General features: G+C 44.5%; 1 protein-coding gene across 1 annotated transcript; it reads left to right on the top strand.

Annotated features, from left to right (window-relative positions):
• Positions 1-4,108: 4,108 nt before the first annotated feature.
• XBP1 (X-box binding protein 1) lies at positions 4,109-9,734 on the top strand. Its single transcript, XM_032395147.1, is given in 6 exon segments — positions 4,109-4,395; positions 5,342-5,438; positions 6,474-6,608; positions 8,149-8,208; positions 8,211-8,294; positions 8,587-9,734. Coding segments are annotated over 6 exon segments (1,170 nt in total). The 5' UTR covers positions 4,109-4,159; the 3' UTR covers positions 9,145-9,734.
• Positions 9,735-12,990: the final 3,256 nt, after the last annotated feature.

Below are 12,990 nucleotides of genomic sequence, written 5' to 3'. Positions count from 1 at the left end.
TGACTTGTTTATTTTAAAAATGTCAAGGTCAAAAAAGGCAAGAAAAGACCAAGAAACTGTTCCCAATGAAAGGAGCTCTCATAACAATTAAAATTAGTACAAATTTTATAAGATTTTTCAAAACAATATACATTCCAAGTTTTGGTATATAATTGTTAAACAGAGAGAGTAAAGTGATATTGGAACTATATCTTTGGAATCATGTATCAGTGGATTAATAGTACTTACTGCGAGAATGGGACAGGTTTTGGCATTAATTCTATTCCTTTTTTAATTTTTCATTTCTAAAAAAGATGTCAGTGCCCCCAAGACAATGTTCATTTAACTAAGCGTATGGGGAAGGAAAGCATTTTGTTATAACAATGTCCTTCAATTGTTTGTACATCTTTCAAGTTAGAAGCCAAGTCACATAATGATCTAATATCAAAAATTATTCTATTGAACTCTCAGCTGATAATTCAATTTTGTCTTCCATCAATTTTATTGAAAACAAAGAATTAGAATCAATGCAGTTGGAAAGGGATTTGATATTCACTGATGAGGGTCACTTCCTTTCTCAATACCATCACTAATAGCTAAACTGGCCTATTTGTTTGCTTACCCGGAGATTTTTCTTTTCTTTTTTTTTAAATCGATCCCAGGACCCTGGGATCATGACCTGAGCCGAAGACAGATGCTTAATGACTGAGCCACCCAGGCGCCCCGATTTTTCTTTTCCTCTACTTATTTATTTTTAAAAGATTTTATTTATTTATTTGACAGAGGGAGAGACAGGGAGAGAGGGAACATGAGCAGGGGGAGTGGGAAAGGGAGAGGGGAGTGGGAAAGGGAGAAACAGGCTTCCCACTGAGCAGGGGGCCCAACGCAGGGCTCGAATCCAGGACCCTGGGATCATGACCTGAGGCAAAGGCAGACACTTAACAACTGAGCCACCCAGGCGCCCCTCCTCTACTTTTTTAAAAAAGATTTTATTTTTAAGTAATCTCTACATCCAACGTGGGGCTCAAACTCACAAGCCTGAGATCAAGAGTCACATGCTCTTCCAACTGAGCCAGCCAGGTGCCCCCCATAGCACACTTTTATTCCCTTCCTTCTCTTTACCTGTGCCATCTCCCATATTGATATCATATAGACCAGTGTTGTCCAACAGAAACAGAATGCAAGCCACTTGTATAATTTAAAATGTTCTAGTAGCCAATTAAAAAAACACAAAACCAATTTCTAAAAAGCTTAGGTGTGCCTGGGTGGCTCAGTTGGTTAAGCATCTAACTCTTGATCTCAGCTCAGGTCTTGATCTCAGGGTCAGAGTTGAAGCCCCATGTTGCGCTCCATGCTGGGTATGGAGCCTACTTAAAAATAAAATAAAAAAAAAATTTTTTTTTAAAGATTTTATTTATTTATTTGACAGAGAGAGAGAGAGAACGAGAGCAGGAACACAAGCAGGGGGAATGGGAGAGGCAGAAGCAGGCATCTTGCCGAGCAGGGAGCCCGATGTGGGACTGGGATCATGACCTGAGCCGAAGGCAGACGTTTAACGACTGAACCACCCAGGCGCCCCAAAAATAAAATAAAAATTAAAAAAAAAGTTTAACTCAAAATATCAAACATACTTATCACTTCAACATATAATCAATATAAAAAATGATCAACAAGATATTTTACATTCTCTTGTTTTCATACGAAGTCTTCAGATAGAGTGTGTATTTCACGTTTGCAGCACATTTTAATTCAGACTAGCCACATTTCAGGTGCTCGATAGCCACATGTGGTTAGCGGCTCCCACATTAGAGCAGTTTTTGAGTTTTAGTTTCAGATTATAACTGGGTTTTGTTTTGTTTTACATTGACATTTATTTTGACTTAATGCCTACAGCTTCTCATCACTGTTTCTTGCATTTCACAGTCTAAGAACTTTGTGTTTTATGGATCTCTTATCACAAGTCCCTAGTAAATGTTATGAAATATTAATGGCACCTGATGCAAGAATTATCAGATTACTCTTACAAAGAGGATATGAAACTGTTCAAAGGTTTGGAGTTGAGTGTTTGAGACTTCATGGATAGTAATCTGCATTGGGTCAAATCACTGTTTTTGAGGATGATTTTTTTTTTTTTTTTTTTTTAAGATTTTATCTATTTGACAGGGAGAGAGACAGCGAGAGCAGGAACACAAGCAGGGGGAGTGGTAGAGAGAGAAGCAGGCTTTCCGCTGAGCCGGGAGCCCGATGTGGGGCTCGATCCCAGGACCCTGGGATCATGACCCGAGCCGAAGGCAGACACGAAACGACTGAGCCACCCAGGCACCCCTTTGAGGATGATTTTAAATGTTTACCGACAATAAAAACCTTGAAAACAAAGCTGGTGGTGTCAATTTCAACATTCCATTTCTACCTCATTAACCAACACCAAAATGCAATCCATCCACCTTTCTCCTCTGCCCCAGCATCTTGTACCTTCTCCACATGGTTACTCATGTAACACCCTGCTGGACTAACGGGGGCCTCATGGCATTTTCTTTTTATGCCTACATGATTTAAATTTTAGCTTCACTGGGACTTCTTACAAAGCGCCAGACATTCTCTTGGTGTTTGCAAATGGTAACTTAATAAAAGGTTGCATGACAGTTACTTGGCTTTTCTCAGAACCTCTTATAGCTTTCTATAGAGGTGTAGGTCTCAACCAGAAGGCACTCCAAAGACTTCTCCCAAAGGTCTCAGAGACCAGGAGTGAGTCTCCCATCGGGGGAGGCACATTAGGACCCGGATAGCTCCAGGATGATGAAACTTAGAAAGGAAGCTGGCTTCATTGTCCGGTGGAGTCTCTGATCACCCCACCTGTTTTCCAGCCCGCTGAAGCAGCGTGCGCTCAGGACGCCCTCAGTTTTCAATAGTCACTGATTTAGCTCTGCCAACTCGGGAGGAGGAAAGTACGTGTGGGAGACTCATGGCCCACTCCTGGAAATAAGAGAAATTGTGCCCCTTCAAAGGGCCTGTGTATCGAGAGACGGAATTGATTTAGTTCCCTCTTCCCATCCTGTTTCCTCCCCACCAAAATATAATTGAAGAGCTAATCTGACTTAATGACATTGAAAAATTACCTAGAACCATTCTGTCTTTTCACTTTTTGCCCATTTCCAACCACCAGATAGTTTTCCTAATCTTTGCGTCCCTGGAACCTAAGCACAGAGGAAGCAGTAACTACTTGTTAAAGAAAGTATCACTTTGTGATTCTAGGGAATTCCACATTTTGTAATTGGCTTCAAAAAAGGGGAAGGGGGGGGGGGGGGGGGCTCATGGGATTGCTCCATTCTAACATCCGTGTGCCTAAATTGCTCCCTAGCTGCCAGGGCAGGAGCCTCGAAGTGCCCCGCGTGCCAGGGGGCTGAGGGTAGACCCCGGGACCCTCGTTTTAACATGTGAAATGAAAAAAGTATGCTCGTAGCAGACAATTTAGAAATGCAAATTAAAATTACATGTATTCCTACCACTCGGAGATCACAACGCCTCGGTTTATGAAACCCTCACTAAGAGCCAAGGCTAGTTTTAAAACGCGCGATTTCACTTCCTAAAATCTCTTATTTCGCGGAATTTCTTTGCAGGCTTTTTTGTCATCCAAGGCCCGACTGGCTTGCTCGCTCTCGCGCACGCGCTCTCTCTCTCTCTCTCTCTCTCTCTCGACTTTCCGCTCCGCTCGGGGCCGATGTGGCGCACGAGAGAAAATGTGGTCGGGCAGAGGTGACAACCATCTGTCAGTCTCGGTAAAAAGTCATCAGTCTGGAAATCTCTTCGTTTGGGATTAGACTCAGTCGTTCCGGGTGGAGATGCGTCAGCCTAGGGAATAAAATCCGTCCGAGGAGGAAACTCCGCCGGGTTCCGGACCCTTCCTGAGGAGCCGAGCTGTGCGCAGGCGCTCCAGGGCCCCCAGCCCCGGATCCCGCCGGTCTCCCCCTACCACGGCCCCTCCTGCCCCGGACGGCGGCCGCCACGCTGGACGCCCCGGCCCCACCCCCTCCGGGCTCGCCGGACCAATGGGCGCCGAGAGCGGCCACGCGTCACGCGGCGCTGGCCAATCACGGAAGGCCACGACCGTAGAAAGGCTGGGTGCGGCGGGGCCGGCCCGGTGGACGGCGGCAGCGCGCACTGGCGTAGACGCTCTCGGGCCATGGTGGTGGTGGCGCCCGCGCAGAGCCCGGCCGCCGGGGCCACCAAAGTGCTGCTTCTGTCCGGCAAGCCCGCCGCCGCCGCCGCCGCCGCCGGAACCCCGGCCGGCCGGGCTCTGCCACTCATGGTTCCGGGCCAGCGAGGGGCCAGCCCGGAGGCGGCGAGCGGGGGCCCACCCCAGGCGCGCAAGCGACAGCGCCTCACGCACCTGAGCCCCGAGGAGAAGGCGCTGCGGAGGTGGGCGAGGGTCCGGGCGCGGACCCTGAGGGCGAAGGGCGAGGGGCTGGGACCCGGATCCGAAGCCGGGCGCTGAGCGCCTGCCGCGCTCGGGCGCCCTGGGCCTGGCCGGTAGGGTGCCAGCGTGGCGCGGGGCGGGGCAGGAAGTCGGGAGTCCCGGGCTGCCCGGGCCTTTGTTAAACCCCCTTCTTTTCTGTCTCATTAGAGATGCGTGGAGCTGGGTGTTCGCGCACTTGGGTTCCAGGCTCTGTTGCTATGTGACCATAGATCTGTCATTCAGTTTTTCTGAATTTGGGCAGTGGCATGGACTCGATTGACCTACTTTTTTTGGAGGGTCACGGAGCCGAAATGACAGTTGTCGAGAGGGCTGTGAGCTCCGTGAGGCTCACTAGTCAAACTTAGTCTCCGCGCCCTTAAAAATGGTATCTATTCATGAGGTTGTTGGAAAGATTGAGTGAGAAATGCCTAGTACCCAGTTCTCGTAAATGTTAGTTCTTTTGTGATCATGGTGCCTTTTGTGATTTAAGTGCCTCCTTGAGCAGACGCCGGGCCCAGCCTTCCGGGGACTGCCTAGGATGTCAGCCAGGGCGAAAGGCATCGGCGTCTCCTTTATTTGACTTATACGAGGGGAATAAAAGTGGGAGGAGGAAATCTCTTATGATGCAAGATGAGTAGTATTTGTGTCCAGCGTCCTTGCTGTGGCCGGGATGCGACGGGGGTGTGGATGACGCAATATGGGAGAGAATGAAGCAGTTCTTCAAGCCAGATCCAGGAAAGGCTCTATTTTTTGTTTTGTTTTATTGAGGGGAGGAGCCTGGAGTGTATCTTACTTTAGTCTACCTTATACTGTAAATGAAGATGAAAGCACCAGCTGGCCAAGTTCTCAAATAAAGATATAAATAAGGTTTGAGATGACTTAGTGTATGTATGTCCCTTTTGTTCTCAGGAAACTGAAAAACAGAGTCGCAGCCCAGACTGCCAGAGACCGAAAGAAAGCCCGAATGAGTGAGCTGGAACAGCAAGTGGTAGATTTGGAGGAAGAGGTAAAAATACTTAAGGTCAAACTCTTATCTTTTATTTCTTGTATATACTTCCTGGTGAATGTTCCTGTCTCTTTAGAATACAACTGAACAGTTAATTAAAAGTTAAGCTAAAAAAAAAAGTTAAATGAATCTAAATTAGGGTAGATAGGTAGTTAAGTGATTAGGTGGTGAAACTTGATGAGAGCAGAAGTGGTTGACCCCTGGCATTTGGTGCTAGATCTATCTCCAAGTTGGTGAATTACAACATTACAGCGTTTATCGAGTTAGTACTAAGAAATTCGTAAAAGCAGATAGAAAATCATTGCTTAAACCTGAGACCCTTCCTGGCTTGGCCAAAAGTCCACTAACGGTTCCCTTCCCCTTCTAGGGCCCACTTACTACCTAATCTTAAATTGTTGCCAGCTACACATCTTGAATACATAAGGATTTCATATATATCTATACCTATATTTACACACACACATACACACACTCTTAACATATTTTGATTTTATGGTCCACCATTACCACTTCTGTTACAACCTGGTAGTTCAAGATAGGAATTTTTTTTTGCCATCATATCTAAATTAAAGCCACAAGTCACCCTTTGCTGAGGTCTATATTAGTAGTTGGAAGCATTGTTATTTGTGACCCCACGGCATGGCACTTGTTTTTCATAACTATGACCTTTCCTTTGAATACCTACTGTATAAGCAGAGTTTTTCAAAAGGTCTAAGAGATAGGGGCGCCTGGGTGGCTCAGTCGTTAAGCGTCTGCCTTTGGCTCGGGTCATGATCCCAAGGTCCTGGGATCGAGCCCCACATCGGGCTCCCTGCTCAGCGGGAAGCCTGCTTCTCCCTCTCCCACTCCCCCTGCTTGTGTTCCCTCTCTCACCGTGTCTCTCACTGTCAAATAAATAAACAAAATCTTTAAAAAAAAAAAAGGTCTAGGAGAAGGAAAGGAAACCAACTGTAGAACTGTAGTGAAACTCATCAGCTAGATTCTTAAATGAAAGAACTGGGTGTTTCAGTAGCTTCTTCTTGAACTTACTTCCAGAACCAAAAACTTTTGCTAGAAAATCAGCTTTTGCGAGAGAAAACCCATGGCCTTGTAGTTGAGAACCAGGAGCTAAGACAGCGCTTGGGGATGGATGCCCTGGTTACTGAAGAGGAGGCTGAGACCCAGACCAAGGTAGGTCATCTCATTTATCTGATGCCCTTTGTGAGAACTGCTTCTAAGTGACATGACCCCTTAATGACACTTACTGATTTTTCAACTGTGTAGTGAATAGTACTAAATCCTAATAATTAAAGTAAGTTACACAGCTCTCTAAGAGCAAGTACTAACAAATATCGATAGCCAACAAGATGTACCATGTCAGTGTTAAGGAGAACCAGAAAAAGGGGCTTCTGGGTGGCTCAGATGGTTAAGCGTCTGCCTTTGGCTCGGGTCATGATCCTGGGGTCCTGGGATCGAGCCCCAATTCTGGCTCCTGGCTCAGCGGGGAGCCTGCTTCTCCCTCTGCCTCTCCCCCTGCTCATGCTGTCTCTCTCTATCTCTGTGTCTCGAATGAATAAATAAAATCTTAAAAAAAAAAAAAAAAACCAGAAAAAAAGAGCCAGTCCAATCTAACAAAATGCTCCTAAAACTGTAGTAGTTCTTTGATGAATATGAATGAGTAGGGACAGGATTTACTGTGATAGTGATACCCCTCTGATAGAAGGTGATTATGGGTTTTAATGCACAGACATGGTGAATTTATTGACAGCACTTAAGTGGTCTGAGATTGACAGTAGAGCAGTTCTACTCTGTGAAGCTAATGTTCAGAACGAACTTAAAAAAATTACTGTCTAAAAAGATTGGGGCCTAAATTCACTATGGAACTTTATTTGTTAAGATTATTAGGGGGGGTACCTGGGTGGCTCAGTCCATTAAGTGTCTGCCTTCGGCTCAGGTCATGATCTCACGGTCCTGGGATTGAGCCCTGCATCAGGCTCCCTGCTCGTGGGGAACCTGTTTCTCCCTCTCTTCCCTACTCGTGCTCTCTCTTGCTCTCTCTCAAATAAATAAATAAAAATTAAAAAATATATATTATTATGGGGGGACACCTGGCTGGGTCAGTTGCTGGAGCATGAGATTGTCAATCTCAGGGTTGTGAGTTCAAGCCCCATTTTGGGTGCAGAGATTACTTATGATAAAATCTTTTTTTTTTTTTTTTTTAAAGGTTTTATTTATTTGAGAGGGAGCGAGCGCACATGTGAGCACAAGTGGGGCGGGTGCAGAGGGAGAGGGAGGAGCAGACTCCCCACTGAGCAGGGAGCCTGATGTGGGGCTCAGTCCCAGAACCCTGAGATCATGACCTGAGCTGAAGGCAGATGCTTAAGCGACTGAGCCACCTAGGCGCCCCTAAAAGTAAAATCTTAAAAAAACAGAACATTATTATGGAGAATATCATTGAAGATATTATTTAAGAATATATCAGTCCTTCCTCAACCTTTGCTTGGGGCGTTTTCGTTGCATAGAAAATGACAGAAGTTAATCTTCCCTCTCTTTTCTCCTCTCTCTTGGGAGGACTCAATAAAATGGAAATAACAAAGGTAAGGGAAAGATTTCAGCTCTAAAGCATAGTTTTCTAGCTTTCTGGAAAGTTGAGAATCACAGCTGCCTGGTGAGCATTTCCTTGAGGACTCTGTAGTTTGAGCTGTTTATTGACATTGGTCTTTCTTCCCAGGGGAATGGAGCGAGGCCAGTGGCCGGGTCTGCTGAGTCCGCAGCACTCAGACTACGTGCACCTCTGCAGCAGGTGCAGGCCCAGTTGTCACCCCTCCAGAACATCTCCCCATGGATTCTGACAGCGTTGACTCTTCAGACTCTGAGGTAGGGGTTTTTGGGATTTAGTAAAGCGCTGTGTAATTCTATCTGTTTGATGTCTCACATTCCCAACCAGACAGAGGAGGGCAGGAGAAGTTAGTTTTGGCTGGGTTACAGGTGAACATCGACTGCTTCCCTATCTCCAGGTGATTTAGGACATAGAGTGAGGTGTAGATAAATGGGTCTGTGGGTCTCCTGTTTTGATTAATTTACATTGTGGGACCTAATAGTAAGTATTCCAGGTAAATTCTCAGTACATTCTGATGGTTGGATTCCATTTAACTTTTGCCTCTTGCAGTCTGATATCCTGTTGGGCATTCTGTTCAACTTGGATCCAGTCATGTTCTTCAGATGTCCTTCCCCAGAGTCTCCCAGCCTGGAGCAGCTCCCAGAAGTACACCCAGAAGGACCCAATTCCTTACCGGCCTCCCCTTCTCCATCACTGGGGACGTCATCAGCCAAGCTGGAAGCCATTAATGAACTGATTCGTTTTGACCACGTATATACCAAGCCCCTAGTCTTAGAGATACCCTCTGAGACAGAGAGCCAAGCTAATGTGGTAGTGAAAATTGAGGAAGCACCTTTCAGCCCCTCAGAGAAAGATCACCCTGAATTCACTGTCTCAGTGAAGGAAGAACTTGTAGAAGATGACTTCATTCCAGAGCTGGGCACCTCAGATCTACTTTCATCCAGCCACTGCCTGAAGCCATCTTCCTGTCTACTCGATGCTTATAGTGACTGTGGATATGAGGGCTCCCCTTCTCCCTTCAGCGACATGTCCTCTCTGCTTGGTGTAGACCATTCTTGGGAGGACACTTTTGCCAATGAACTCTTTCCCCAGCTGATTAGTGTCTAAGGAATGATCCAGTGCTGTTACCCTTTTCCTTGACCATTATACTGCCTGGAAGATAGCAGAGAAGCCTGTGCTTCATTTAAAAAAGCCAAAGTAGAGGGTGTACAGTCCTAGGGAATTACTCTAAAGTATTTGTTCAAACCATATAGGTCACCCCAAGTATTGTCTTTTGTCCTCCAGCAGTCCAAGGTACTCAGATATATTACTATAATCCAGAATTACAGCTTTTGAGGTTGTACCCTTATCTTAAGGGCAGTAGTTTGCCCTAAAATTCTTATGTAAGGGTCATTGGACAAGCGTCTTAGACATGGAATTTGTGAGTGGCCCTTTAACATTTCTTTTCCCTCTTCTTGGCATCCCAGGCTTACCTCCAATTTTAGGTCCTTTAGTTTGCTTCTGCAAGCAGAGAACACCTACCTGAGGGGGCTCCTTTCCTTCATGTACAGTTCAAGTAAAGATCAAGAATCTTTTGTAAAACTATGGAAATTTACTATGTAAATGCTTGATGGAATCTTTCCCTGCTAGTGTAACTTTTGGAAGGTGCTTTCTCCATTTATTTAAGACTACCTGTGCAATTAAAAAGTGCAATGCAGTGTCTTTGTTCTTTGGTAACTGTTTTCTCTCTAGGTGTTTCACTGTTTGCCATGATAGTGATTTATCCAACTTCAGTGAGCATGCCACTTTTTAAAGGTTTTTCCCCCTTAGTTACTGCCTGCTTCAGTTTCTGGCTGCCATAAATGATATAATCTACTCTTTGAGCAGTTACTATATTTCTTTTTTTTTTTGAAGATTTTATTTATCTATATGACAGACACAGCGAGAGAGGGAACACAAGCAGGGGGAGTGGGAGAGGGAGAAGAAGGCTTCCCGCTGAGCAGGGAGCCTGATGCGGGGCTTGATCCCAGGACTCCGGGATCATGACCTGAGCCGAAGGCAGACGCTTAACGACTGACCCACCCAGGTGCCCCAAGCAGTTACTATATTTCTGAGAGTTTCTTTAGCCTAACTGGCCAGTACCACAGACTAGTAAATGGCAGAGCTAGAACGCTTAACCATTATTTTGCTATACCATCTTAAGGACGTGCCATTAAATATCAAGATTCTCTTGCCATTATAGGGATTAAGAACATTTTCTAGACTCAAACTCCCTGGGTTTAACTCTGCCACTGGTTTGCCAGGTAACCCTGGACATGTAATATCACTTCCTCACCTGTACAGGGGCATAATAACCTCTCTAAAGGTTGCTAGAAGATTCAAAGAGATGATGCATTATAAGCTCTTGGCATATGTACACTTATCAGGCACCATCCCAAGCACTCAAAAGTTAGCTCTTCCCATAATCCACTTTGGAGAGATTCTAATCTTACAGAATTGTATATCCTCTAGAACTTGTTTCACAGAAGAATGAACTTGTTCAAGAAAGAATCTGACACATCAAGTATTATCCCAAAACTATAGAAATGATAACCTCATCATCCTCCATATGCATCTTCTCCTTGGGAATCTTCTTACAAGATACTGAACTTCCCTCATTTATAGAAAACACTTCACCTATACCAGGATCCTATGCCAGTATTAAGACTACTACTACAGAGGTCAGAGTGAATGATTATAGACAAAAGGTAGTATTCAAAAAATCCTGAGCAGCAAGACAAAGCAGGCTCTACTTTCAGCCGAGTACAAGGGAATGTTTGGTGTGACTGGAGGCACGTCCACTAGACAGCCTAAAATCCTTGGTCACTGAAGCCAGAGCTCAATCCTAGTTCTTGGCAATGCAAGCTTACTTAGGCTCAGTTTCTTTTTCCTTTTTTTTTTTTTTTTAATTTTTCTTCGTAATTCTCCACCCAACGTGGGGCTCAAACTCACAACCTGAGATCAAGAGTCTCACGGTCTTCTGAGCCAGCCAGGGACCCCTAAGGCTGCTTCTATATTGTAAATATATAGACAGCCTCCAGCTGTCCCCATGATTAAAAATCTGATCACCTGATTTTCTATAACTGAAACTTAAGTGATGGGAATCTATTTAGGGATTATCTAAGCAAATGCAATCACAGATGCATTTTAGCCACTCTCCATAATAGCGGAAGCATCTGGAGATTGAGGCACAAATAATTTACATTCAATGACATCACATGAAAGAGGCAGCTGTACTAACAGGGATAACACACAGGACGTATATAACCTGTGTCGGTCATTGGGGTTTTCATTTCCTGCACAGATGGTGAAAATGACTAAACACTGCCCAGCCTTGAGAAAACATCTGGTATTTAAGGACATCTTTTTGAAACAAACTGGTCAGAAATAAAAATCAAGACCTTTTCCTGCAAAACCAAAGCAAGATTTCTATTAAATGCAGAGGGTTGTCCATTAATCAATCAGGTGACGAATGTCTGCACACCATTTCACTAGGCCTTGTAACACCAATCTGTGTGTGCTTCCTTGCTTCTACTAGGTATACCCTGGAGCAGACACAGCAGGACAGAACTGTAGGCAAAAGGTAACGCTGCCTACTCCAAGAATATTTTATGGCATCAGTTAAATTCTAATATCCTAAGAATGAAATCTTTACTTCGTGACTTCTCAAATTCATTAAAGGACAGGAAAACTGGCTTGTTTACCCACTCATCAGTTGTTGAAAGACAATACCCTGGTCTTGCTGGAGCTATAGTCTAAATGCATGCAATTCATATCAAAACTGACACTGGCAGAGTATCTGGACCAAATGGATATACACAAAGCTGTATTTTCTCAAGGAGTTTAATGTTACACTGACTGAACCATACTTTGTTGTGGGTTATTTCAATGAAATCTAAACAACACTTTAGGGCGCCTGGGTGGCTCAGTCAGTTAAACATCTGCCTTTGGCTCAGGTCATGATCCTGGGGTCCTGGGATCGAGTCCCACATCGGGCTCCCTGCTCAGCAGGAAGCCTGCTTCTCCCTCTCCCACTCCCGCTGCTTGTATTCCCTGTCTCTGTCAAATATATAAATAAAATCTTTAAATACATAAATAAACGACACTTTAGGTATTCTATGAAAACACTGTAAAACCACTGGTCAAGTAGGAAGAACACTGAAGCTGGTTAAGTTCGATTGCAATTCGAAATGGTCACCATCTACCTAGGCTTTAGTTTTCAAATCTGTAAAATAAAGAAATTAAATAGCTTTTAGGTGATTTCCAAATTTTGGTGAAAAACAATATCCTGAGTTTTCTGTAATTGCAACCCAAACTTGACTCCACCTGCCCACAAATCAAGACCCACATCAAGCCAAGGTTGTAAATATGCAGGCAATACTGCCACCCAGTGACCTGTCAACTCTTAAATAACCACATAACTGAACATTATGGAATTTCCCTTTTCCGTTTTTAGAGGTCCTAAACCTTTAAAAAAAAAAAATACTGTGAACGCTATATACCATTTCCAACTCTATATTTAAACATTTTTAAAGACTGTCACTACTGTCATCTGAACGGTGGCAATCAATCACTACTGCCAAATACTGCTGTTGACTGACAGCAGCAAATTGAGTGGTAAGCATTCTGTGGGTTTTAGAACAGCAAAATAGTCTGCCTGTTTTGGAAACAATGAATTCATTTACACAGCTTAACTTTAACCCAACATAATCATCTTCTCAAGATAAATTTAAGTCCCTCACTGATATGAATGCTTTTTCTTTTTCTTTAAGATTTTTATGAGAGAGAATGAAGAGAAAGAGAGCATGAGATGGGGAGGGTGCGAGGGAGAAGCAGACTCCCCACCGAGCAAGGAGCCCGATGAGGGACCCGATTCCGGGACTCCAGGATCATGACCCGAGCCGAATGCAGTCGCTTAACAAACTGAGCCACCCA

The sequence above is a fragment of the Phoca vitulina genome, unplaced genomic scaffold, assembly GCF_004348235.1.
Source record: "Phoca vitulina isolate PV1807 unplaced genomic scaffold, GSC_HSeal_1.0 scaffold82, whole genome shotgun sequence".
Classification (NCBI taxonomy): Eukaryota; Metazoa; Chordata; class Mammalia; order Carnivora; family Phocidae; genus Phoca; species Phoca vitulina.
This window is presented reverse-complemented; position numbering and strand designations above follow the sequence as displayed.